A 26285-nucleotide genomic window follows, 5' to 3' on the forward strand; every position below is an offset into this window, starting at 1 on the left:
TTTAATCAGTAATTTATTTTCAAATTTAGAATTTGGTAACTCTAATATGCTTCTATCTGTAAAGAAAAATGAGATCTTTGTTGCTGATAGATGAGGCTTTCCAAAATTTAATTTATGTGTTGCACATCCCCGAGTTCTTCACCAAAGGCTACCTTGTTAGCTCTGATAACTCCTATTTCCTCTTTGGTCATCTGAAGCTAATTACAGCCGCTGTTTACTGCAGAAGGAATCAATAGCTTTCTACAGTAGATCACGTAGAATCAGACCCATATGCAATTAGTTCAGTGTAGATACACAGAGATACCTTAATCAAAACAAAATATGCTCTGTAAGAGATATGCTTTCATAGATGACTGGAATTCCAAATATTTCGACACATTTAATGTGTTTATTCAAAGTAAGAGTCTTTAGGAAACCTTTCACTAATCAAATTTGTTTGATGAATTTTCCTTGAAAACATTTTGAACTGAAAAAACTCGGTACGTAGTATTATACATTTATGTTTATTAACATTTGGATATAAATGTACTTCAAACACCAATAGAGCTAAAAGACTATGCCTTTATCTTGGGTTGAATAGATTTCCCACCCCAGTGGTTTGATTAATTCTTACAAGGCAAACATCAGCGGGCAAAGGGGGTCAGTATGAACTGTGCACCTTGGATTTCTCCTCCAGCCCCTCTACTGATGTGGGGAGATTAATGCTCCCAGCACTCTATTCAGGTGGATTCTCCTCTTCTCTACTCAGTGTTGGAGAAGCATGGCTCCTAGCACTCGATCATTGTAGATTCTGAATGTCACCATCAACCAGACTTCAAAAGTGCACTTCAGGACGAGAATGATGGGAGATGATGAGCAGTGAACAAGCCAGATGCCTTGTTTCCAAAGTCCTGTTCTGTTCTGTGTATCTCTGCCAGCCAACTCATCTCTATAGACCTATGGTTGGTCCTCTTGATCCAGTAGCCTTTCTTTCCACAGTCAGTCACAGTCTGTCATGGAGGACACATAACAAGATGCAAGTAGATTCCTGATGACCTTCAAACCAAATCACTCTCAACAGTGACCAGGTCATCATTGTTGAGAGTCAAGACAACCCTTAGGAAAAGAACTGTACCCTGGCACAGATCTGCTTCAGAATAGAGGGCAGCATGTTCCTGTCCTCCAGCCCAGTCAAACCTGCCTTTATCAAGCAACATGAAAACCAAGGTACTAGATTGTGTCAATTGGCACAGGTGCCATCAGATGTTGCAGGGCATTTACAAGTGGCCATCAGTTTCCTCACGGGTATGCACTCTTGCATTTCAAGAAATGATAAAAGACAACACTTGGCTGCTCTGTTTCCTCTTGCCTGTCCACAGTAACGTGATGCAGAGCTTTCTGCTAAAGCATGAGGCTCCTCGGAGTCTGCTTTTGAAAAGCTGTCTTCGTGAAGTTAATATTGGAGCTAACACTACTTACGAGAGGAAAACGAGCTCCATGTATTTTGTATTAAATCATCAGTAAAAAAATGAAGACAATATCATTACTTTCAAAATATAGAAAGCCAATAGTTGAAATCATTTAGTAGTAAAATTTTTTTTTCTACATATAACCTCATACGTGTAAAGAGTATTAGAATGACATGTCAGCTATATTTGACTCTTGTTAGTTAAAGGGCTTCTCACTCAGGTAAGGCTTAGGAGAGTGTCATTCAGTAATCAAGGTACTGCGAAGTTTCATGCACACTCGTCCCCTCTATTCTGATTCAAAGACAGACACTAACATTTTGATGTGACAGGTGTCTTTTGTTTGGTACGAGAGTGTAGAACTGTTTACAGTACACAAACAGTGTGGAAAATGCTAGTGCATATAGAAAGGTGAGCACTGGTGCAAGCTTGTCTGCACAAAGTCCACCAAGATCCTCTTGATGAGAATCTTTGCTTTGTGACAAAATAAGCTTGCACCCATGTTAGGCTAAAGTGATGTCATCAGAAACCAAGGCCATTACATGAGATACGGGAGATTCTTTAGAAATACAAAGTCCTTCTTTAGCTAATAAAGGCCAGAGTTAAAGTGTTAAAATCATCAACATCATCATCATGTCAAACATAGGCCCAGTTTGTTTTACAGCCGAATTTACGAACTTCCCCTTTGCAATACAGCATGCCCCAAAGCCTTTTCAATATGGAATGTAGCACTGCATAAGGTATCCCATAGAAGCCCTAAGGATCACAAGAAGATCTCTTAAAAAAAAAAAAAAAAAAAGAAAAAAAGAAAAAAGAAAAAGAAGAAACAAAAAGTTCCAGTTGGATCAAACTTTTTGCAGTGTCTCAAATGAGCTCCTAAAACTGGAATTTCAGATATACAAGAGGACAGGAAACAGATAGCTTGGTTTTTGTCTTTTTACATGTCCATATTGTTTTTTCAATGCAGCTACAATGTTTCTGCCAAAGATAAAGATAATAAGGTGGACAGGGCGGTTACCACCAGAACCAGCAGTGGGCTCAGACCGCAGCTTGGAGGAGCAGCCATTGATTTTGTGGTTATGTGGCTGGAAGGACCAGAGAGACCGTTCTTTTCATAATCACGCTGTAAGAGAGAATATTTTCATTGTCACCCACATGTATTCCTCCTATCCCAGTGTATTTTAACCTTACTCTTTCTCTCTCCCACCCTCACCTCCAACTAGCTGTACCACTCACCAAAGCTGACCCTTCAAGATATTACCATGGAGATTTTCATTCACTGACTTGTAGTTTTATGGAAAGGAATCATGAATCTGGGTGAGAACTGGATATAATGCACTTATATACTTTATGATAAACTGGCCAACACCTGCTTCGCACTCCTCCACTATGGATTATTGAAATCCACTTTGCGTCTTCCTTCATGCCTACCTTCCAGATCTCCCCACAGCTAGGGCAACATGGAATGCCTCTCCTTCTGATACTGACTTAGGAGGAAGCCCACTGTCCCTCACCATCACTGAAGAAGGGCAGGAAGATTCATCTCAGGAAATTGGTCCAGGCAAGTATCAGTTCATGCAGAGATGAGCCACAAATCGCATTGAGACCAGCAGGGCAGTCAGCAACTTTTATCTCCATTTGCCCCTTCAACTCTAGATTTTCTAGACAAAGAAGCCTGCCCCACTTATCAGCTGGAGATTCCACACCAGAACTCTGACTTTCAGACTTCCAGTTGGCACAGCTATCCTTCCCTAGATGGGTGACTCTATCCCCACCACAGCACTCCCTCAGCCTCATAATGCCAAACCCACCACAATGATTGGCACAGGACAGAATCATTCATCTCACCCATAAAATGGGGAGAGTAATGTGTCCGCTCTAGCTACCAGTACCTCTTGGTGCTGCAGAGGTCAAAGGATCTGTAGACAGAGGACATCTGGTAAGCAGTGAGAACTATTGTATGTCCTCTGTGCTGGTTGATTTTACATGACTATGGTCACATAGTCTCCTGGCACTGGAACAATAGTATCTGTGCTGGATCTAGCTCTGAGATGAGGATCTTGGGTCCCACATTAGGTCTAACTTTGTGCCCTGGGACCTGAAGAATTCACTTGGCTCAAAGGACAGAAACATGGAGGGTGCCTTAGATTGTCTTCCTAGACCTGAAACCTCATTGTCTTTGAGCCTTTATGTCATCACCAGGGGTGCAAAGGATTCTGTCTCTAGAAATGCAGGGAGACCCAAGGAGAAACACAACTTACATCAGAAAGACAGAGGTGTGTACTGCCCGACATATTGGATTTCAGCTTCTGTGCCTGCAGAAAGACAAACACATGCACACACACATAAAATCACTCATAAACAGTACAGAATAATAATTACTGATGATTCACTCATCACTTAGTTGTATAGGGCAGGGCCATTGATAGAAATATGTGAGTCACAACTATAAGCCCATACATAATCTTACACTTTCTAGCAACCACATAAGAGATAAAGGTGAAGATAATTGTAATAACATATTTTATTTAACACAATATATTATCATTTCAACATGCAGTCAATATAAAAAGTCATTAATGAGATACTTTACACTTTCTTTTTCATACTAATTCTTCAAAACCTGGCGTTTTGACATTGTACATCTCATATCAGACCCGCCCCTTTTCAAACGCTCAGTAGCTACCTGTGGCTGATGGCTAGCGAGGGCAGCCCAAGACTAGGTTAGGTTACTAAAGACAAAGTTTTATTTTTGTTTTTGTTTTTTGAGAGATAGGAGGGGAGGGGGAAGAAAGTAGGAGAGGGAGGGCCAGAGTGGGGAGAGAACATAGGAGGGGAGAGCAGAGGTAGACGGAGAGAGAGAGGATCTTGCGCAGGCTCCATGCCTAGTGTAGAGCCCAATATGGAACTCGAGCTCATGATCCTGAGATCATGACTTAAGCCCAAATCAAGAGTCAGATGCTTAACCTACTGAGACACCCAGGCACCCCAAGTTTTGAGGTCATCCATATTTGGAACTCATGTATATCTCTGAATGTTCATTTTGGGGATGTGCCTTTGAGGTAAAAACGTGGCAATAAAAATCCCCCTTCATTAGTAATATAGAGATAGGTCTTCCTGAAGCTTGTTTGTTCATTTGTTTTATTCATTGCTTCAGTCGACAAGCTATTTTCCAAAGCTGGGTATCAGGTGATAGGAACCAAAGGATATAGTCTCTGGGCTCACGGGACTGTCCTCTAGTTGAGTAACCCATTCATGGCTTAGGAGTTCTGGCACAGGGCAGGGACTCTTACAGATGGATCCCCTGGAGGAACTGTGCAGGGTGCTATGGATCCAGATCCAGTAATCACACAATTGCTTCCAGGGCAGTGGCAGTGAAAGCATTGAGCTCCCCATCTCCTCACGTGGGAACTAGTCCCCATTGAGCTTCTACCGGACAGTTGAGTTGAAGGGAAGTTTCCATCGCTTAAACAGTGACAATGGGAACTGCTGACCCAGTACAGCCCTTTTGTTTTGTAAAGGAAGACAGAGTGCAGTGAAGTTAAGTGACTTCTCCAAGGTCACATAGCCATTTACTGGTAGTCAGGATACAGACCAGGTCTCTAAAACTCTTGAAAGAAAATGTGCTCTTTCCTCCATTACAGTGCTTTTTCCCAGAAATCCTGGCATGCTTGACTCTTCATGCTCTACCTGCCCCCAAATCCACATGAAGAACTCCCCTCCAATGACCTCCTTCCCCCAAAACAAGAATCTGTTGACACCAAAGACAGAGAGAGAGCTCATGTCCCAACAGGATGACCCTGGTTAAGCATCACACTTGAATCAAGGAGTGTCTGGGCACCCAGCTCCTAGTGAATGGCAACTGGCAGGCTGCCTGTTGCAGGAAGACTTCTGTAACTCATTGAAGACATGCTAGGCTGATGATGATGGCCTGTTCACCCAAGGAGTAATTTACTGACCATAATGCTACTTGGGAGGCATCATAATCTTTACCTATATTTGCATATGCCAGCTGCGAATATGAAATAGAAACCTTTAAATAGCCATGAAGAAATAAGACACTGTGAGGCATCCCCAGGCTGTTCAAAGGTCACTAAATGTTATGTATAAGAGGATCAGAGGAGAAATTAGAAGAGGAATTGAACCTTACCCAAAAGCCTACTTTTAATCTATAGTAATAGCAAATCTGGTCCATTGCATTGTTACCTGCAGAGAATAATGTACAGAACTTTACATGTTTTATTTCTGTTCAAGATTGGAATTGTGCCCAGATACCAAAATGGCCTTAAAATATCTCATTCTCTTTTTTCTTTGCTAGGCCATAATCTACAAAAGACATAAACCCTTGCTAATGGCCTTTGCATAACTAAGAAGTTCACTAAAATGTGCAGAGAAAGCAGTCTGACTTCTAGTCTGGGACACATTGTGCCTTCAAGTTATTTCTGTGCTTGTGGTCATAGCTAAACTATGCCTCTGTGTCCTAAACCATAGGCCTAGAAGTTCGAAGGGTTGAGGGGCCCTCCTTCCTATTCTGGTCTGTATGATTAGCACTGATATGTAGGGTTTTACTCACTGTATACACAATCTGACATACTCATTAGCCATACGGAGTCACTTCAGGAATCTGCTGAAATACTAGTAACAATGCCCGTCATTATTAAATCATTATAAAGGGGCTCCTATCAATGGATAAGAAAAGTTTTCTGTCTTAACAGACTGTTTTAGGGGACTCTAGATCTGCAGAGGTAGATTGTCTGACCCGCATTGGTCACTGAGGGTTTCACACTGCATGTAGGTTTACAGGCATGCAGGCTCTTGCCTTCTATCTGGAAACAGTGGGGATTATTGCTCCATCACACATGAGAAAACATTTAGACCAGCTTCAGGTCTTTGAAATCTCTGAGCTTTTTCCCCCAAAGCAGGCATCCCGTTGGCATCTACCTAAAGGAAATGGTCAATGTGAGGCCTGTCTCCCTGTAGCCCCATTGGCTTCACAATAACTGGAGGAAGCATCTCCAAGTTCTTCTTGCCTTGAGGACCATTCTCATTGGCATAAGTAGATAACCTGCAGAGTAAAGATAATAGTGTGTATCCAGGCCCCTGCAAATGCTCTTGAGAAAATGCCTTCTCCCGTTAAATGCCTTCCCAACCCAAAGAAGCACTTAGCACTCCAGAAGCTTAGCAGTGCATACACACCGGCCTTTAAATACTCTGCTTACATGGCATATTAACACAGCTTCCCAATTAGAGTGGAAACTCCCAACTGCAGAGGCAGAGCGGATCCTGGAGTTCTACCTGAACCTCACATGGATCACAGGAAGGTCTGGGAATCTGATTAGAAAGAGAAGGGCATGGGCACTGAGGTGGGCACTTGACGGGTTGAGCACTGGGTGTTATTCTGTATGTTGGCAAATTGAACACCAATAAAAAATAAATTTATAATAAAAAAAAGAAAGCGAAGGGCAGACTGTTACCAGTTATTGGAATATTTTATATTGTTTTATATTGTCATTTTAACAATACCAGTTATTGTTATTCTGGGTAACAGAATCAAAAGATCATGCATACTCATGAGGTTTTTTTTTTTTCCCCAATCCTACATCAAACCTGAAGTGCCCATTACGAGAGCCAGTGGGTCTGCTGCCTAGACTGACTAGCATCAAGTACAGGTGGTGCCCCCCATCACCCTGGGGGGCTGGTGCCTGTGAGGGTTCATAAGCTGCAGATGGAGGGACAGAGCCTGGGAATTAAGACCAGTGTATTGTCTAGCTGGCTGCAAGCTTAGGAGTCCTGTGTGCAGTCTGAATCCCTCCAGTGACACTGAGGGTCAGAAATCTGCTATGCAAATCCAGAGACCACTTATGAAAATCTGGCTTTTAGAGCCCATTTTAGAATCCTAAGCAACCTGTTATTTTTACATTTTAAGGGCTTTTATCCTGAGCATTTTTGGAAACATCATCAAGCTATCACTTGTCTTGCTAGTCAGGAGTGATAAACGTAAACACAGAATTACAGGGTAGCCTACATCTTCAACTACTGCAAAGAGTACTTACACACTTTCAGTATTGTCTCTCAGGTGATAAAAACTGGGATGGTCCCAGGAAAATTAAAACAAACAAAATTTCTGAGATCTTGTAAGGTAGAAGGTAAGTTAGAAACCAGAAGAGGACTTCTTACTGCTGAGTAAAGGGTAAAACTAAGGGTGGAATAATGAAAGTGCCGGCTCAAGGTCCTGTCTGCGGACCCAGCACCCTGCTCATTAATGGCATACTCAGGGACCCAGCACAGAGCATGGCCAGCCCGGACCTATCTAGACCCCAAACCTGACAGTATGGCTTTAAAATATGACATCTCCTGAAAAAAAAAAAGAAAAGAAAAGAAAAGAAAGAAAAAGAAAGAAAGAAAGAAAGAAAAGAAAGAAAAGAAAAGAAAAAGAAAAGAAAGAAAAGAAAAGAAAAAAGAAAAGAAAAGAAAAGAGAAAGAAGGATAAAGAAGGGAAGAAGAGAGTGGATTTCATTTTTCTAAAAGTCCATTTTAACCACCAGTGCAGCATGTTGAAAAATGAATTCTTTAATCTCTTTTATGAAAGAATGTTTCCTAGCAGCTAATTCAGACTTCTGTGGTTAGGGGGGAAGCCACCTGACTCTGAGTGGAGGGGAAACAGCACCAGCAAACCACAGTACCACGGGGTTTTCATTTTGAGGATGGAGGGATGAAAGGGACAGGGGAGGACCATCTCCAGCCCAGCAGCCTTGTTGTCATTCTGGAAAACCGGAGAACTTGTATTCAGGCACTTCCTAAACATTGTCCTTCCAGCGGGGTTAAAAAATTGTCACCGGTAGTAATCTGCTAGTCCAGGCACGTTGGGTAATAGGATTTCCACGGCACTGTAATTGTAGGGCCAGACCTCCCCAGTCTCTGGCACCAGAGGGTTAATAAATGCATTAGATGCTGTTAACCTCTGTTACCTGGAGTCAGAATGAGGACGCTCCTGCTTTTGATCCCAGTGATTAGCAATTGGAAAGCCTGCCCCGATGCCAATAGGCTTCCTGTTCAGAAGGCACAGACACACACGTCTCTGGGAGCCCTCGGTCCAGCACCCACCCCCATCCCTTGAGCCGCAGCCCCCACATGGGAGCTCTGCCCACAGTAGGCTCCCCTGGAGCCTCGGGGATGAAGCAGGCTTTGGAGCAGCACACTTGCTCTGTTTAGGGAATCGGAGACTTAGAAGCACATTGACGCAGAGCCTGGCCTTGGCTGCTCTAGGACTCCGTTTCAGTAGAGAAGTCAGTGCCTCATCTCGGGGTTTTAGGCAGCTGTCAGCCAGCAGGGCAGGGAACGTAAGGAGAGCCAGTTTCTGCTCTACCTCCAGAAAATAAAACCAGAGGAAGTCGCCCAATCCAATAGCAACAGACTGTCCAGGCTGCAGCCAAATGGTCATAATTAATGATGCTTCTGGTTCTTCTCTCCCTTGCTTTGCTGATTAGAGAGATTTGCTATATTAGGGACCTGTTTGCTTAATGACAAAATACAGGCAATAAACAGAGAAATACACAGACTGTAAAACGCAATCAACTTTGCTCCCCAGCACTAAGTACCTGGCTGCATCCATCACACTTGTCAATACCAGTTTATTAGCATATGGGTCTCTTCTGCAGCAGAAATCGGGCCTTGGGAGGGGAAACCGTGGCTTGGGTTCTTCCTGCAACAGCCACTCCCCCACTTAAATCTACATGTCTTACATTTTTGGGTAGGACCAGACATAGGAAGAAGGATGTGCACCTAATTTTGAAGGGTAACTGAGCAGAAGCTGCTTCAGAGTCTGCATTTTCACATTGTGTTAAAAAAAAATAGACTCCCCCGACCAGAGACATTTATGGGCAGTACTCACCATACAGCAATCCTATCGTGTAGTTGATACGTACCCCTCCAAATTAATTTCAACACAAAACAGACTGAAAAACAAGAAGCTGCCTATGAGTGAATCCAAGCTAAGTAATGGTGGTCTGGCCAGAGCTCTCCTAGTATTATGCTCTTTTCAGCTCTTTGGATCTTGCTTGTTGGATTTGGGAGAGCCTGGGGAGGTGTGAGTGCTGTTGGGGAGGTCACAAGCTGTGGGTTAGCCTTTCCAAAATCCCTGCCACTGTCTGTTTCGAAACTCACCTTCCTACTGATTTGTTTGTCCTACAAACTTGGTAACAACCACTTGGAACCACTGGTCTGAATAATGTGCAGTAAAGTCAGCTGCGTAAAACAAGTGGACACATAAATAAGACCTGCTCTAAGCCCCTGGGCTGGGATGTTTGTCTTCTGGTTCCTGTGCTCCACAAGGAAGGGATCCATGTCCTCCAAGCTGATTTCTGCCAGCCCCGTGGACCCTGGTCAAGGTTGGGGAGGGGCTAAGGGTCTACATGGAGGGCAAGGATGAGATGGGGCAAGTGTCCTTTTGAGAAGGGGGCGGCGGCTTTTCTACACACTCCTGGCAAGACACTGTCTGAACTGAACCTCAGCCAGAAGACATTCATTATGTTAAGCTCTAAGAAAGCCTTATAAAGATATTTCACTCAGCACAGGTTTAGGAAGGCCCACAGGGTGCCAAGTTTCATTAGTCTGGTATGCTCTGGGCAGGTTGAACCTGGTCAGAAGATGGGAGTGGGGAAAAGGGCTTGGGAGGCTTGAAGTCATGCTTCCTTACCCAGAAGAAGTCCAGGCTCAGATCCTAGTTGGACTGTTTAGACAGGCCTCCAAAGTCAGTGCAGTGAACTGAAATGAGGCCAGAGTGAGGGGTGGGGAGAGGGGAGGGGCTGCACTGTAGCCTTGAAAGAAATGTGGCTTCAAGTTCCAGAGTCTAACAGGTCTTGGATTCCTGGCACCCATGGGGTATTCCAAATTGAACTGCAATTTATGTTGAGCTTAGGGTTAAGCCTAGAGTAGTAATCCTCTTACCTGACAGGTTTGGAGCCCATAGATTATTTGTCAATTGAGAAATTAAGTTAAAAGGCAAGATCACCGAATCACTCAAAAATTACACATTTGTATCAAACTTTTTATTGCAAAGCTGCTTTAAAAAAGTGTGATAAGGGTACTGAACATGAGATCCGCTCTCTTATCACAATTTGAAGTGCACACAAGAGTATCCCTAAACTATAGGCACAATGTTGCACAGCGGACCTCTAGTACCTACTCCTCTTGCATAAGAGAAACTGTGCACCCACTGAGTAACAAGTTTCTGCTCTCCTCCAGCCTCTGGCAACCACAATGCCGTTGTGGTTGCCAGAGAATGCCAACCTGCCATTCTTCGCTTCCAGGAGTCTGAGTATTTTAGATGTTTTAGGCAAGTGGAATCATGCAGTATTTGTCCTTCTGTGACTGGCTTATTTTACTTAGTGTGATGTCCTTCATATTCATCCACGTTGTTGCATATCGTAGGATGTCCTTGTTTTTTTTAAGGCTGAATAATAAGATTTCATTGTAGGTGTTGTATCAAATGTTCTACCTTCAAATCTGAATGTCAGTCACTTATTGATTTGGGGGTACATTACCAAGGCCATCTTCCATTAAAAAAATTGGGGGGGGGCACCTGGGTGGCACAGTTGGTTAAGGGTCCAGCTCTTGGCTTCAGCTCAGGTCATGATCTCAGGGTCCTGAGACTGAGTCCTGTTTCAGGCTCCGAGCTCAGCAGTGAATCTGCTTTAGATTCTCTCTCCCTCTCTCTCCGCCCCTCCTGCTCATGTGCGATATCTCTCTCTCTCAAATAAATAATTAATCTTAAAAAAAAAGTTTCTTAAAGAAAGAGTTTGCTGATTGGAGTTCCCTGGCTTATGGTCTGCAGAAGCTACACCTATAATTAATTCATGATCAACAATTTCCAGTTTTAGTTTCTTTAAACCAGGAGTGATGTTTGTTTGATATCCTCAGAGGAATCTCAGTGCAGAATTTTTTTTACATTTTTATAATTTTTCTCACTCTTTTATAATTTTGTCGCACCCACACCTAATGCGAAGGTATCTTTTAAAGGAATTTGGCGTTTTCACTGTATTTGGCTTAGTTTTTATCAAAACAACTATGCTTTCTTTTGTGCGCCTATTTCAATCCTTCATGTATACTGATTTAAATCTGTAAGGAAAACACCAGCTCTAAGAGCATAAAAAAGGCTTGAGAACAAATGGGCCTGACTCTTCGAAGCCTGCCTCTCAAATGGAGAGAGCAAGGACAGAGGTGAGCAGGAGGTGACCAGCTTGGGGCACATGGTCAGCCCTGGGCACTAGCTATTTACAAGAGAATGGAGAGGTTGGCTTCCGGGATGAGTTGGTTACATGAGGGTCAGTTAAGAGAGCTTCTACTATAGTTTAGAACTTACTCCTGCTATCAGCTTGATTGATAAAGTATGATAAAATGAATACAGGCTAGGAAGGTCCTATTCTTGGCTTTTCAGCCTCCAGCTTTAATTATAATAAACCCAGCCCTCCTGCTTACCTCACAGAGTGGTTCTGAGAATCAAATGTGAAAGGTGGATGTTCTTTAAAAACCTCAGGGTGCTGTTGATGATTGCTCAGGATCCCTGTGGTCTCTAGGCTAGTATTCTTGGATTGGGGCAGGGGCTGGAGAAATGCAAAAGCTCAAGCTAATTTGGCTTGTGAACATGATATTGAATAGAACTGGCTCTTGATCTCCTGTGAGCCGTTGGATTTAAAAATGAATGCAATGAAAGAGATACAGTCCAGTACGATATATCAACAGCCCTCCATTAGCTAAGCGGTCCCCGGGCTTGCCCGTCAGTCTCCAGCACGCCATAAAAAGGATGCCTGCAGCCCTGCACTTGTAATTTAACACTAATGGCAAGATAGCCAGTAGCGCTGGGTGCAGACACTGTCTACAGCAGGAAGCCCAACATGGCACTTGGGCTGGCCTATCTCCCTTCCGTACCTCCCCGGATCATCTTGCATCTATTTTGCTTTTCCTTAAGTTGGGGCAAATACAGGTTGCAAAATACATCAAAGAACAGTGTTTTCCTTCATGGTTAACTTGTTTGATTTGTAAAATATTCAGACAAGAAGCAATTACGACCTGTATTTTAGACAATTATGCCCAATTAACAGTAAGATTATGCCAAACAATGTGTGAAAGACATTTTGGTTTGGGGTAAGGGAGGCGTTTTCTAGAGCAAACATTCAGTGAGAATGGTATAAAGGCAACTCGGGGGACGGCCCTAAAATGAAACATTTGTTTTCTCAAATGTGCGGTCAGAAATGCAAATGTGCAAGAGCAACAGAAAAGATTCATTGTGGTCTCTGATGAGAAGTGCATGAAGCCTGTCTCATCAGACACGCATTCTCATCGCCATCAGATCATATTTATTAAGCCTCTCATTCTCCTGTGCATTTATGTGCAGCTGAGTGCGGCCCCATAATGGCTCTGTGACTTATGGTGCTAACTAAAGGTTCATATAAAACGCCGTGGTCTGCAGATATAACTGACCCTGGGCTTTTGTTCACCCTCTGTTCAAAAGATGGAGCACCCTTGGTACTCTGAAAAACCAGGTGAAAGCAAACATTTAAAAACTTAAAAGAAAAGCATACTTTGAGTAGACAAAGACAGATAATTGAGGAAAACCAAGTAGATTCACAGTGAGAACTGTGACCAGTTGCCATTCATGACTGCTCCCGCCTATAACTGAGCCCACCTAAGACTCATGGAACACTCCCAACTGCTCACACGACTTTCTGAGTGGGGCTCTCTCCTTTGCACAGATCAGGAAACAAGGGCTCAGAGAGGCTGGGACTTGCCAAGTTTCTGCAGCTGGAGTGCCTGCACTGAGAGAGCATCTATCCAATCTCCATCCCCTTGACTCCAAAATCCATGCACATGAACTCCATGCTAGACATGGCACACATTATCTCCCATAACCCTCAGATCAACCGGTGGAAGTAGTTCTGGTTATCCTGCTGACAGCTACAGAGGTGTCCGTGGAGGCAGTAGTAAGCCAGGGGTCATGCAGGCTGCCTGTGAGTAGACAGCAATAGCCACTCTGGGGAAACTCCTACAATGTCTACTCAGTAGACACCATCCTCAGCTTCCTGTCCCGACAGCCCTGTCCATGGTATGACTCCTCTTGGGCTTCAAAAAGGAAGGGTCCAGTGAAGGAGAACCTTCTGTTGAACCTCACAAGAGAACCGGAGCCATTTTCTTCCCACACATGAGCTCCAAGGCTCAAACACAAGGCAGAGACTGTTATTCAGGGAGACATGGTTGGCTGGAAGTCCTAAGGATAAAAGGCCAGTAGGGGATACAAGAAATTGGATTTATTTATAGTAGGTGATCTAAGTGTGCTCAGAGGTATTCTTGTAGATTACCCAGAACAAGAGAGCATATTTATGGCCAAGATGGTGCAGATGTCCTATTCCTTTTTATTAAGCATGTTTATTACCCGGCAATCGGGTTAAGCAATTGTCCAACTGCTGAATTACTGTCCCTCTGATGGACCAGCCTCACTGCCCTCTTAAACCACAGGTGCATTTATTTGGCCTAATGGCTCTTCCTAGAATGCACTGAGGGGGTCTAGTCTTCCCATCCCCATCCTTAAGTCATTATTCCCATTTTTTGACAAAAGCGGTAAAGAAATGATGTTTGGGAGAACACATCACAAGCAGGTGATCATAAAAAATAGGTTTTTGCAGGGCACATGCCCCGTATGATGCCCAAGTTCATGACCTCAATGAATTTTGGGGTAAAGGTCACCAAATCCCCCTTTAGCAGAGGCTCCTTCTGTCTCCTGCGCAAGCACAGACCAACTGGGAAGATAAAATAACAATAAAAACAGTTGCTGTGCTGAACTGGAGGCTCAGTAACTATGCTGGAGAATTTTAATTTGTTTAATTATGACAACCCTCCTGGGCAGCAGTGCTCATTATTCCCATATTACAGATGATGAAACCCAGGGTTAAGGAGATGAAGTTACTCTCCACTAAAGTGCACAGGAAAGTTTGATTCTCTTGTAGCAAGAAACCTGATCCTTCAGTGTTTTCTATTCTTAAGCACAATCTCTTTTTCTTAAAAACTAAAGCCTCTGAGAACTAATCACACTTCTGTTGGCCTACTGTCTGCACAATCCCTTGTCAAGCATCAGCACACTCAGTGTTTGGAATCTATTATCTCAAAGTGAGCTTGGTTTGGGCATAAATTGAATGATGGTGTTGCCTATGCTCTTCATAGGACTTCACAGTCACTAAGTGCCACCCTTTACCTTGTTATAACGTAGGGGGTGCCATGTGCTGGGGCATGTGTGGAATAGGTACAGATGTCAGGAGACACCTGCGCCCAATACCTGTCCCACGACAGCAAGAATGCCTGCCAACTGTGGGCATCATTGCTGATGTGACTGTGACCTGGCAAAGGCTACCCAGATGTGCTGAGACAGACAGCCCTCAATTTCTGCCCAAGAAGCACCAAATATCAGCTAGAAGTTTTCTGGAGCTGACAAAGAAGGGGGAATTGAGTGGGAAGAAGAGAAAAGGAGGCCCCTATCATTTCAGGGTGATGTGAGAGAGTTTACCACTGCAGGTGCCCTGTCTCCTATTCACTGCTCAGGTGGGCAGGTCAGAGTCAGCCTCCCCACACCCTGCCATTACATCACAGTCACTGTTTATAACATAGTGGAAAAGTGCTGGGAGCCCCACTTGGACTATACCCCTGCTAGAAGGAGCCCAGCCACATGGGTTCTTCCTCTGATTGCTGCCATTTCTCTGCAACAGGGCTCTGATCCAGAGCTGGTCCACCCAAGGATCACTGCACCCAACGGTCCTGGGACCATATTCCTGACATGTGCTCCATGGTAGCTGTGTTTTTGTAAATGGTCCAGAGCCTCCTCTTTTCTTGATTTCAGTTGTGTGACAAAATAATGCTGGAAAACCCCAGGAATATAACAACACAAACTATAATTTCAACAATGGGAGATAGTGCCTTTTCCCTAATGCTATATGGTAATACCTTTACTACACATAACAATAATATACAATTCTAGTATAATGTAGGGCTCCCCATGTTGCCACTCACTCTCAGAATGGTGAAGTATGAGCTATCTGGAGGCAAGAATAAGGGACTTTATTAGAGTTAGGAGCTGGGGTTGAAGCGGTGTGATCAAACGGTCATCTGTCAAACAAAGAACCTTCTCAAGAGAACGAATTTACTCCCTGTTTCCACTGAAGCTCTTCTGGCTTCGTTGATGTCCACCTTGCACTTGGCAATAGGCTTATTCTGGCTGTAGGAGATTAGGGATAAAAGATTTTTAAAGAAGGAGAAAAAATGTAACTCAGAGATACCGCACTCTATGTGCTTAATTGGGAGGGCTTTGTGGTTGAGAAAAATAGATGCCATGATCTGCCTTTGTTGAAAAGGTGACATCTGGGTTCATTAAAGGTATATGTTAGATTTTGATAAAGGCTATTTTTCTAAGTCATGAAATTGGTTTTTAGGAACTTTATACTCTCCTTCATTTGAACAATTATTAAACTATAAAATAGAATTGCACAATTGCTAAAACCGTAATCTGAAATTTTACAGCCAGCTATAAAATGCTATATTATTAAACTATACTGAAGATGCTCGAGCCCATTACAACTTTTTAAATGAATTATAAAACTCTCTACTGCTGATAAAATAATCTTAAATTACAGTATTGTGTATTCTAACAATATGTTCAACCAAAGTTTGCTACCATGCAGACATGCCAATCACAAAAAAAATCGTTACTTGAATTAAGTTTGTGGAAAGCGCGCATGTGACAGCATGTGCTTCAAGCAAGGCAGACAGCAGACGTTTGCAGGCTGGGCGAGATGGCCCTTCTGCCCCACGGAGGAGTCTTTCCTCATGTTCCTTCCATCACAGGACTAGCCAAGGGTGAGACTCTCGTGTTCAAAAGCTCACAAGAGGGACTTAGCGGAACCCTGTGCACAGAGGGAAGGCCCATGGCAATAGTAATTTTTTCCCACTTAAATTCATGCCATAAATGAGATTTTTTGAACGTCAAATATTTATTTAGTACCTGCCCCTTACACATATGTATGGACTGAATGGTGTCCCCCCACCCCAAATTCATATCGTAAAACCTGATATTCCTCAGGTCCTCTGGATGTGACTATACTTGAAGATAGGCCTTCAAAGAGGTGACCCTTTGTTAAAATGAAGCTATTAGGATGGGCCCCAGTCCAGTCTGACTTTCTTTTTACAAGAAAAGGAGGCGTGGACACACACAGGGACACCAGGGATGCAGAGGCACAGGGAAAGGCCATGTGAGGATGTACTGAGGAAGCAGCCCTGTGCAAGCCATGGAGAGAAGGCTGGGAAGCCAGTCACCCTGTCTACACCTTGGTCTTGGATTTCTGGCCTCCAGAACCAGTGAAAAATAAATGTCTACTGCTGAAGCCCCCCCCTCCCCACCCTGGTCTGTGGTGCCTCGCTGCAGCAGCCTGAGCACACCGTGGCAATGTATGACGCTGCCCTCTGGGATGGGTGACACGCTTACCTACCTACAATGACGCCTGACTCCCAAGATGAAATGTCTGTGTTTTGGTGCCAGTGACGTGCCGCAAGCTTCCATGTCTAATAGGGTTTGAATACACAATTGAAGGCGCATTTCAGCATGCTGTAAGGCAGCCTTGACGGGGTAATACCCAATTTTTGAGCTCTGAATTCAAGCACTCTCTTGGATGAAGGGCTTTGAAAATGCTCTATAAGCAGTTATTTCGAAAACTGTTTTTACAACAGCCTCTTTCCTCCCAGGGCTAACGTGGGTGGATTCTGGGAGGCAGCTTCCCTCTGAGCTCATCTGCTGGCACCTGGAGCCGGGAAGATTAAGTCCCAGGAGGCCGCTGGCAGCCTTTCCACGCTGGGAGCACTCGGGCCCATCACGCCGGGCCCCTAGGCCACTTGGCAGCCCAGTCCAGAGCTCTGCAGTGAGGCTTCCAGGGGAGCCCAGAAGCAGCCTGGGTGGGGGCCCCTGAGGCTTACAGCCTCTGCTAAGGGAAGACACCCCCCACAGCTCATTTCTCCGAGAGTGGGGGAAATAAACACACTCAATCTGAGCAGGAGAGTATTATGCAAAGGAAATGTTAGGTGTAGCCAACATTTGGATTTCTTTTTTTAAGAGACCAAAACAACAGTGGTGCTAGAAAACACTCTGTAATACACAGAAATGATAGAGACCTCACAAAGACCATAAACCAAACACCACAAATAACAGGCAGCACCAAGGCCATTTTCTTAAAAGGCTCAGGAAATGGCATCTGTGTTGCCAGAGTCACTGAGATTCAGCACATGTGCTGAGGGTTCAGCAGTAATGTGTCTGGCACTGGCCATGTGATCCTGCTCAACTCCCAGCTCTCCTGAGACTCCTCTGCTCCAAGTCCATGCGTGAGACCTGAGGGTGGTGGGGTACAAAGACTTCCACCCACTCTGGTCATCTGGCAAGTGTCTCCTTTGAAATGTCACCTGTGGGTTACCCATTCAGGGTGCCAGGTGGGTGAACAAACATTCCTCAGAAGCAGGCGAGGGTGTGTGGGGCTCTGAATGTTGTGGAGTCCAGCAGGGCCTTGGATGGTGAGAACTGGATCAAGAGCCTCAGTCAGAACCACCTGTGACACCATCCACAGGTCCCACTCCAAGGGGAGTGTTGCCCTGGGAAAACCTAATGTCCAAACTTAACTTAAATGTCTAAACTTGGGCATTCGGTGGCAACTGCAGTCTCTTTTCCTTATTCTTACTTGCACCACCTGGGAAAGATCTGGTCCCTTGTGGTCGGTCACTCTTCCATCTCCATATGCCCCTTACCATGTAGGGAAACCCAAAAAGACTCTCAAAAACTTCCACTTCCCTTGTTGTAAAACAGAAAAGTTTATGAGCAAATGAGGTCTATGAGGCAGCCCTCATTTGCTGGACCAGTGATCCTCAGTCAGGGATGATTTTGCCCTCCAGGGGACACTGGGCTATGTCTGGTGATGTTTCTGATTGTCACAAGTGGGTAATGGTGCTCCTGGCATCCAGAAGGTAGAGGCCAGGGGTGCTGTCCAACACCCTAGAAGGCCCAGGACAGCCCCCACAAGAGAGACTTTCCAGGCCAAAAAGCTAAGAGGGCCAAGCCTGAGTTAAGTCTGACCTAGAGGAACTCTTGCATTCATGGCCAAGAAATCACTCTCTCAGACCTCAGCCTAAGGAACTGAAGTTCCCAAGATTGGCATAGAGGCGCCCAGCCCATCTTCTGCTAAGAATTCCAAGGAAGCAAGGGACTTCCCACAAAGAAGCATCTCACTAAATTACATTTTAAAACCACCACCCTGAGAAGGCCTCACCTTTTCTTATCCTTAACAAGCCTGTTCTACAAACTTGCAAAGTCCCCACAGGGCCCCACCAAGACCAGAAAAGCCCCTGGAAAATAGGACCCATAAAGCAATGTGTAACCCAGCCTGTCCCCTCTCAGGGCACTTCTCTATTGCCAAAGATGGGGCAAACAGGACTAGTGATATCCAAGTGCCAGAAGCATCACAAAACTTGCAGATAATAAAGACTTATTTATTTGAGTCTGAGCCAGGCTCTACAACAAAACATACTTTACAGGCAGGCTCAGAGCTAATCCTCATAACATTCCAGGAGGCTCTATGACTGTCATCCCCATTTCAGGAGTGAGGAAGATGAGGCTAAGTGGTTTGCTCAAGGATTCATGGCTGGTAAGTGGCGAAATGAGCCTGTGCTCAAAATTTCAACTCCAGCTTTCTTATGAGAAGTTTCACTGTTTGCCCTTAAAATTAAAATCAGAATTTTACTACGCTTTATGCCTGGTTTGAGAGATAACCTCTACATCATTGGAAGTTCTTGAGTGATAGGAGTATCTTTGATATTTCATGAGCCCTTTAGATCATACCTGAGTTCATGGTAATGAGATGACTCAGAATGGGCCCTGGTCATCAGGAGACCACCTACGGGCCAAGGGCTTGTGGCTCTGAATCGTGTGAGGTCAGCCCAAGCGCCTGACCTCTAAGGAGCAGAGAGGGGTAGAAGATTACATTCAATCACAGGCCTAATGGCTCAATCAATCATGCCTATGCAATGAAACCCCAATTAAAACTCTGGTCACAGAAGCTCAGTGGAGCTTCCTGGATGGTGAATGTGTCAATGTGCCAGGAGGGTGATATGTCCTGCTTCCACAGGGAGAGGGAATGAAAGCTTTCTTTTGGAGACTCTCTCATACCTCAGCCTAAGGATCTCTCCATTTGGCTCATCCTGATTTGTATCCCTTAAAATAAAATCATAATCATAAGTATAGTGCTTTCCTCAGTTCTGAGTCATTCTAGTGAGTTGAATCTGAGGGGTCATGGGAAGCCTGGAATTTGTAGCTGGTTGGTCAGAAGTGCAGGTGGCCTGGGGATCCCTGAAGTGTGGTCATCATCTGAAGTAAGGGCAGGCTTGTTGGGGACCGTGGCCTTAACCTTTGGTGTCTATGCTGCCTCCGAGAGCTGATGTCAGAACTGAGTTCTAGGGACACCAGTTGGTGTCAGAATAGGCACCATTTCCTTTCTTTATGCCAGTTTATGAACCAGTCTGGCACCTCCATCTGCCAGATGTTCCACAAGAATGTAAGGACTGATTTTAATCTATATTGAGTGAATAATGTTACCCAGAAACAAAAAGGTAAAGTGCTCTGATTTAGGTAATACAATGTAGTCATTTAAAACACATACAAGGGAAAGATGTTCCTTTTCCTATTTCTCCTCTCCTGATCAAGCTTTTCTGTGTCTCAGGCCTATTGTCTGAGAAAATAGGAATAATAATAGTATTGACCTCATAAGGTTACTGTGGGGATTAAATGAGTCAATGTATATATATAAAGTGCTTAGAACAGTACCTGACTCATGGGAAAAGCTTATGCATATTTGCTTTATTAATACCCAACCATAAAAACCAGAGGTGATGCACGTTATCAAAACAAATAGTTCTGGATTCTATCATATTGGATGGTTTAATGTTTCTCAAAGTAGTGTTTGGAGACTACTGGTACATATGACACTATGTAGGTGGCATTACTAACATTTTTAATTTTAATATTTATATATTGATTTTAATGTATAGAGAACTAGTACATTGATTCACATATGTTTCACATATGTTTTTAACAGCTTTGGATGAGTCTAAAAATGATAGTGTTTATATAAATAAGTATACCTAGTAATTGAGTTTAAAGATAAATATGAAGCAGACAACAGTACCAGCAGAATGCAGATATGGGAAAGAATCAAAGTCCTGGTGTCAGAGGCTGAGAGGTGGGGCTGGTTCTCAGACACGACCTTTTCTGCAACTAAGACTGTGTCCTGTTCACAGCTATGCCACCTCTTCCCAATGTCAGCATTGGTTAAAGAGATGTGGCAATGGCACCTGGTAGACAGTCTTGCTCCGGTACCCAGGCTGGACCAAGATCTGACTACTGTCATGGCTCTAGTCATAACACCAAGAAGCTGGTTGTTAGGATGACACTCCCAACAGACTCCTGGGCATGGGGAGATGGTGTTTGGAAAAGTCAGAACCCCTCAAGACCTGGTCCTTTCTTTATTGACATTTGGTTTCCCTTTCTCCTTGTCCTGGTGTTCAAAGTACACCTGTACTTCCTTCCCTCCTTCCTTCGGACTTTCTATAATGACCAATTCTTCGAATCAGCAGGATACCACTCAGTTCCAATGGTTCTTACAAATTAAGGAAGCACAATCTAAAGAGTTCTGTCTTTCTTCTTCCATGGACTCCCAGATGCTGGGCACAGTTCCTTCCTTTATTGTCCCAGGGTCCAGAATTAAAGCTTTCACACTTCTCAATCACACTAAGAGTGGTGACTACTTACCAAGTGGAGAGGGTTGGACAGTAATGCTGGGCCCTCTGCATACGGGCACCAGGTTTTTAATCCTCACAACAGACCTGAGAGGCAGGTGATTATTTTACAGCAGAAATTTAGAGAAGGAAGGAAACATGCCCAGGTCACAGAGCAATAGGAACTGAGGCAAGGTTCTCACTCAGGTCCGTCTGACCCCAGAGCTCATGTTCTTCCCAGCAGAGCAACTCCTAGGCTTAAGGAAAGTGCCACAGGAGGTGGCCGCAGGGTGGCTCTGCCCATTGGAATGGGTGTACTGAATCCTGGGACAACCATCCTCATGCCAGGGGCCTGGTGTGGAAGTAAGCACCTCACCCTCTCCCCTTCCAGCTTCCCACCCTCCCACCAATCATCCTGTGCAAAATCCCACCACCCTGGCCTAGCTCTCAAGCGCCTCTTCTCCAGTGGAAGATTAACAGGACGCCAAAGCACCCCATTGCTCTGCTAGCATAAATTGCAAGAAAAACATTTAGAATATTGATTAAGTGCTTCATGCTTGAAGATTTAAATTTACCTCCTGTATTTCCAGGATTAGCTGACATAATGGGGTCAGTCTGCTGGCACAAATGATTTACAGAACACCCATTGGCAGCTTTCCTTTTAAAACTCAACACTTCAAATTTTCACTTGGTCACAGCTAGAGGAGTCCTGGGTATTTAGCAGGTTTGGATAATTGCCTTCCTGCCGCCACATCTAGAATTTTGGGGTCTGGCCCTGGGAAGAGTTTTAAAATCATTTCTGGTCTGGTCTGGCCCTGTCAGGTACAAAGGGACTTTGTTTAGGTGACGGGGTACTGAAACAGCAGAGGCATATGCTGTTCTTCTGGGATGGAAGGTCTTGCTTCAGATCTAGATTATTTTTAATTTTCTAATATTCAATATTCTAATTAAATATTTGAATACTCTAATATGCAGGAGTTAAATGGATAGGCAAATCTTGCCTGCCCTCTGTCCCTCTTACCTACATCCTACAAGCCTACAACCTACAAGCACCCAGCCCATTTCTGTGAGCTTCAAACCATACTCTGAAGAGAGGGAACTATAGCAAATAAGGGAGGCCAGGGAGATGTAGACCTGGATTCAAATCCAGTGGATACTGCAGGTTCACTCCTCAAGGAGAGATGCCCACCTCAGGGCCTTTGCTTCCACAGCCCACTGAGGGCCAGCAGTGTCCCTGTGGTGGACCCTCAGGGCTAGCTAGCATGGCCTGACCACCAAAGCAGATGATGGGTGGTTGGGAAAGAAGGGAACAGCTGCCCTCTACACTGGTGATTTTTAGCAGCAAACATTCTCACAAAGACTATCCATGGGACTGTGCTCACATCGCTTCCTTGACTGAGAACACCACATTGCTGGTTCCTTTCCAGAATGCAGCCTTAAAACCTAAGGAGAGGGGAGGAGCCCTACCTGAGATCTATCTACAACCTCTGGCCCTTCATATCTCCCCAGAGATAGATATGTTTTCTTTGGCTCATAAGAAACACTGACCCTGGTTGTGGCTCTCACTGTTCACTAGAGCTCTCCGACTGCTCACAGCTCTTCCACAGCCAGCCCGCTAGCCCTGGATCTGAGGGTGTACTCCCCAAGCTACCAGACTTCCTCCTGTCAATCACAGCTCTTTTGGGGTGGGAGGAGAGGGACACGAGTACAAAGAGGCAGAAGTAGCAGAACTTTCTCCATGAAGTCCAAGACCTACAAATGCCACTATAAGGGGTCCATATTTTAAGCTTCCAGAATTAAGTGGTGTACAATGATGCAAAGTCGGGATTTTTTCCAACACCTACTTACATCTCCCAAAGATATTTACTTTAAATAGGCGACAAGTACAGTCCATTTGGTTTAAATATCCTGAGCTTTTTCCAGCTAGCAGACCACTCAAGTGCACAGAAGATGAAATAATCGGTAGAACTTTTAATCTTCCTTTGTTTTTCATGTGACCACTTTGTACAAGTCAAAGGGATATGCCAACAATAGCACAGCCTGCGTCATGCTTGTTACTAATATGACTGCCAATTAATCCTGACATGGGAGCTTGGCGGGTTACCCAAAACCTGGTATTTTATCACCTCAGGGGGTTAGCACTTGGACATTTCTATGACATTTTATACTAATCAATCAACTTTCCTTTTTTAAAGGCAAGCCTTGCATAGGAACTGCAGATGAGTCTCTACGTCCCACACCCAAGGCCACCCATTTCCCCAAAAGAATTGGGTTTGGTTTGTTGATAATTATACTTTGGAGCCGACTTTTGAAAATGTTTATTCTTATTTCTTCCCTTCCAAAGGGGAAATCTATCTCAAATGTTAAGACAGAAACTCAAGTCCCCAAGAGTTTTCTCATATTATTGTATATTTTAAAATATTACAAGAGGGTGCCTCTCAAGGCAAGTGAACTTTAGAGCTGCCAAAGATAGCTGACTTTCTCCAAATCTGTTACCAATGGATCCCAAGCTGGTTTAAGTCAGTTCTATTCTGAGTAATGACACACATGGCTGGGACAAACGCCACTCTAAGATATTTCTAGGACCCCCTGGCAAATGGTAATTTATCTGGAGACAGCTAGGCAGGCAAAAGAAGGACAGATGGGGAGAATGAGTCTCCTGGGAGCCCTACTCCAAAGCGTGAGTCCTAAATCAGTGCCAGGTACCATGTTCTCGGGGCGAAGGCCCATCTCTTATCACTCACTCATCTCCCCCCATCCTCTGGCCTCCAATGATTCTTTCAACTGTTGTTAGTATAGGTCATTCTAAAGACATCACCAAGCTGCAAAAAAAAGTTTTGCTGGCAAACTTTTAATCTTTCCCTTATTCCTTATATCCTGGAATTGCATGAAGAATCCCAACCTAAAGCATGAACTTTGTGTTTTCCCAATTATTTGAATAGCTGCCTTCAGGAAGCAGTAGGTCATATGGCTCTCTTGAAACTAGCTTCTCACTGCTGCTTTTTCTATTCACCCCTCGCCCCCAACAAGCTCTCCTGAGGTGTAAATTAAAAATAAAAATTCTGTATTTGGAAATAAGTTGTATTTAAGGAATACAAATGATGTTTTGATACATGCATACATGATGAAAAGTTTACCATAATCAAGCTAATTAGCCTACCACCTCTGGTAGTTACCATGTTTGGGGAGGATGGGAGCAGTTAAGATGGGCTAGTATACAATACAGCACTGCTAGCCGTAGTCATCATATTGTATCCTAGAGCTCTAGATCCCATCCATCCAGGTAACTGACACCTGTGCCCTCTGACCAGTTCCTTTCCATCTCCCCCACTGCCCAGATTCTGGTACCCACCATTCTCCTTGCCTTAAAATTTCGACATTTTTAGATTCTACATATACGTGAGATCAGGAACCTAGAGGACGTGACACTAAGTGAAATGAGACAGATGCAGAAAGACAAAGCCTTGATAACCTGCTTTTCTATTTTTCATTTGTCCTTTCTGTCCATTTCTAATTCAAAGAAAGAGCCCAGATGGGTTCCTCGAAGTCATGGATTATGGCAGAAGTACACTGGCCTTGGAGCAGAAAGCCCAGCCTCTCCAAAGAATTACTGCGTGATTCTGGTTAAGTCACTCACCTTTCCCTGCCTCGGCTGCCTTATTTGTAAAAGGGAAGGATGTCTGCAAGCAAGGCACAACACCACCATCCATCTGCTGTAAAGGGACCCAGCAGCCAACTAACTCGGGATCAAGCATCACATGTGCCATTTTTAAAGTACCGTTCTGGAGGGTTCACTCTGCCCCAGCACTGAAGCATGACCCCCATCTAGTCCCCTCAACTCTGGCAGCTTGGCCATCCTCGAGTTTTGTGGAAGCGGAGGCTTGTGGAAGCCATGGTGCTGGTGAGCAGAAGGGCCGGGTGGGAACACAGGCTTGGCTGCAGAGCTCACTCCCTCACTCCCTGCCTCGTGTGCAAAACCAGGCTCAAGCAGGTCTTCTCCATAGGGGGAGAGGTGAGGGCTGATAGAACTGTGAAGGGCTCTCCGGAAGTGAAATGCTGTTTGGCTCCAAGTATATGGATTCTGTGTGTGTGTGTCACAGGGAAGAGAATTATGGCTGGGCCCTCCTTCCTCGGTCCCACACTTCCGTTTCCCCCTCCGCTGAGAAGTTAAATAGCAGTCTTGACACAAACATCATGCTTTAATTTTACTTTGCCCCTCTATTTATGAGGCAGACTTCCTATCACTAACACAGGGGAAGGAAAGGCGCCGTTTCTTGGGAACAGAGCTCATGTGTCCCCTGACGTTGCCAGGGCAACCTTGCAGCAGCACAGAGCCCTCCTCACAGGAAGGGGTGGCTGGGCAGAGCTGGGTTGGAGGCACGATGCTGTGTGGCCAAGACATGCCTGCGCCACAGGAAGCAGAAGTCCCACTCTGTGATCTGGGGGTGGGGGGGTGGGGAAGCAGGGCCTGGAGAGGTGGGGGGAATGCCTTCTTAGGGCTGACACAGTCCTCTCTCATGGAGGAAATTGTATGGAATTTCCAATGATGGCTCTTCTCCTGAAATGTCATCTCTTAATTTGGTCTGACCTTCCAAAAATGTTGACAAGCTGTGTCTTGCCCATTATTTGTAAGTTCACTGAGGAGAGAATTTTTTTTTTTGAGTGCCCATCTGATGAAGTTTCTGAAACACAGAAGAAGCTCAATAAACAGGCTAAAGCACCGCTTCTGCAGTCATGCTCTGTGCCCTCAGACACGTGCAGAAATGAACCTCATTTTGCTGCAGCCAGAGCTTTGCCTCTCCTATAGGTCAGGAACCCTATCTAGCTCACTCTTATCAGTGAATGACAACAGGGTCCTATCCTTCCTCTGGCCACTTGTCTTTACTGATGCTAGAATCTGAGTGGACCCAGTAAGAAGAGAAGGCTGACTGTAGGAGGAACCAGGATGCCGAGCATCAGCCAGAGATGAAGAACAGATCCCGTTTCTGTGGTGCGATG

The 26285-nt window shown here is 44.6% G+C and overlaps 1 protein-coding gene across 3 annotated transcripts in view; it reads right to left on the bottom strand.

Annotated features, from left to right (window-relative positions):
- Nucleotides 1–484: 484 nt before the first annotated feature.
- Nucleotides 485–26285, bottom strand: part of GFRA1 (GDNF family receptor alpha 1) — a 203016-nt gene continuing 177215 nt past the window's right edge. For all 3 annotated transcript variants that reach the window (XM_049103309.1, XM_035708181.2, XM_049103310.1), the window contains 2 exons: nt 3707–3760; nt 485–2568 (listed from right to left, as the gene is read on the bottom strand). In XM_049103309.1, coding sequence (XP_048959266.1) covers nt 2413–2568; nt 3707–3760 — 210 coding nt within the window. In that variant the 3' untranslated portion in view covers nt 485–2412. The remainder of the gene's footprint in view (nt 2569–3706; nt 3761–26285) is intronic.

Source organism: Canis lupus, chromosome 28 (genome assembly GCF_003254725.2).
Source record: "Canis lupus dingo isolate Sandy chromosome 28, ASM325472v2, whole genome shotgun sequence".
Classification (NCBI taxonomy): Eukaryota; Metazoa; Chordata; class Mammalia; order Carnivora; family Canidae; genus Canis; species Canis lupus.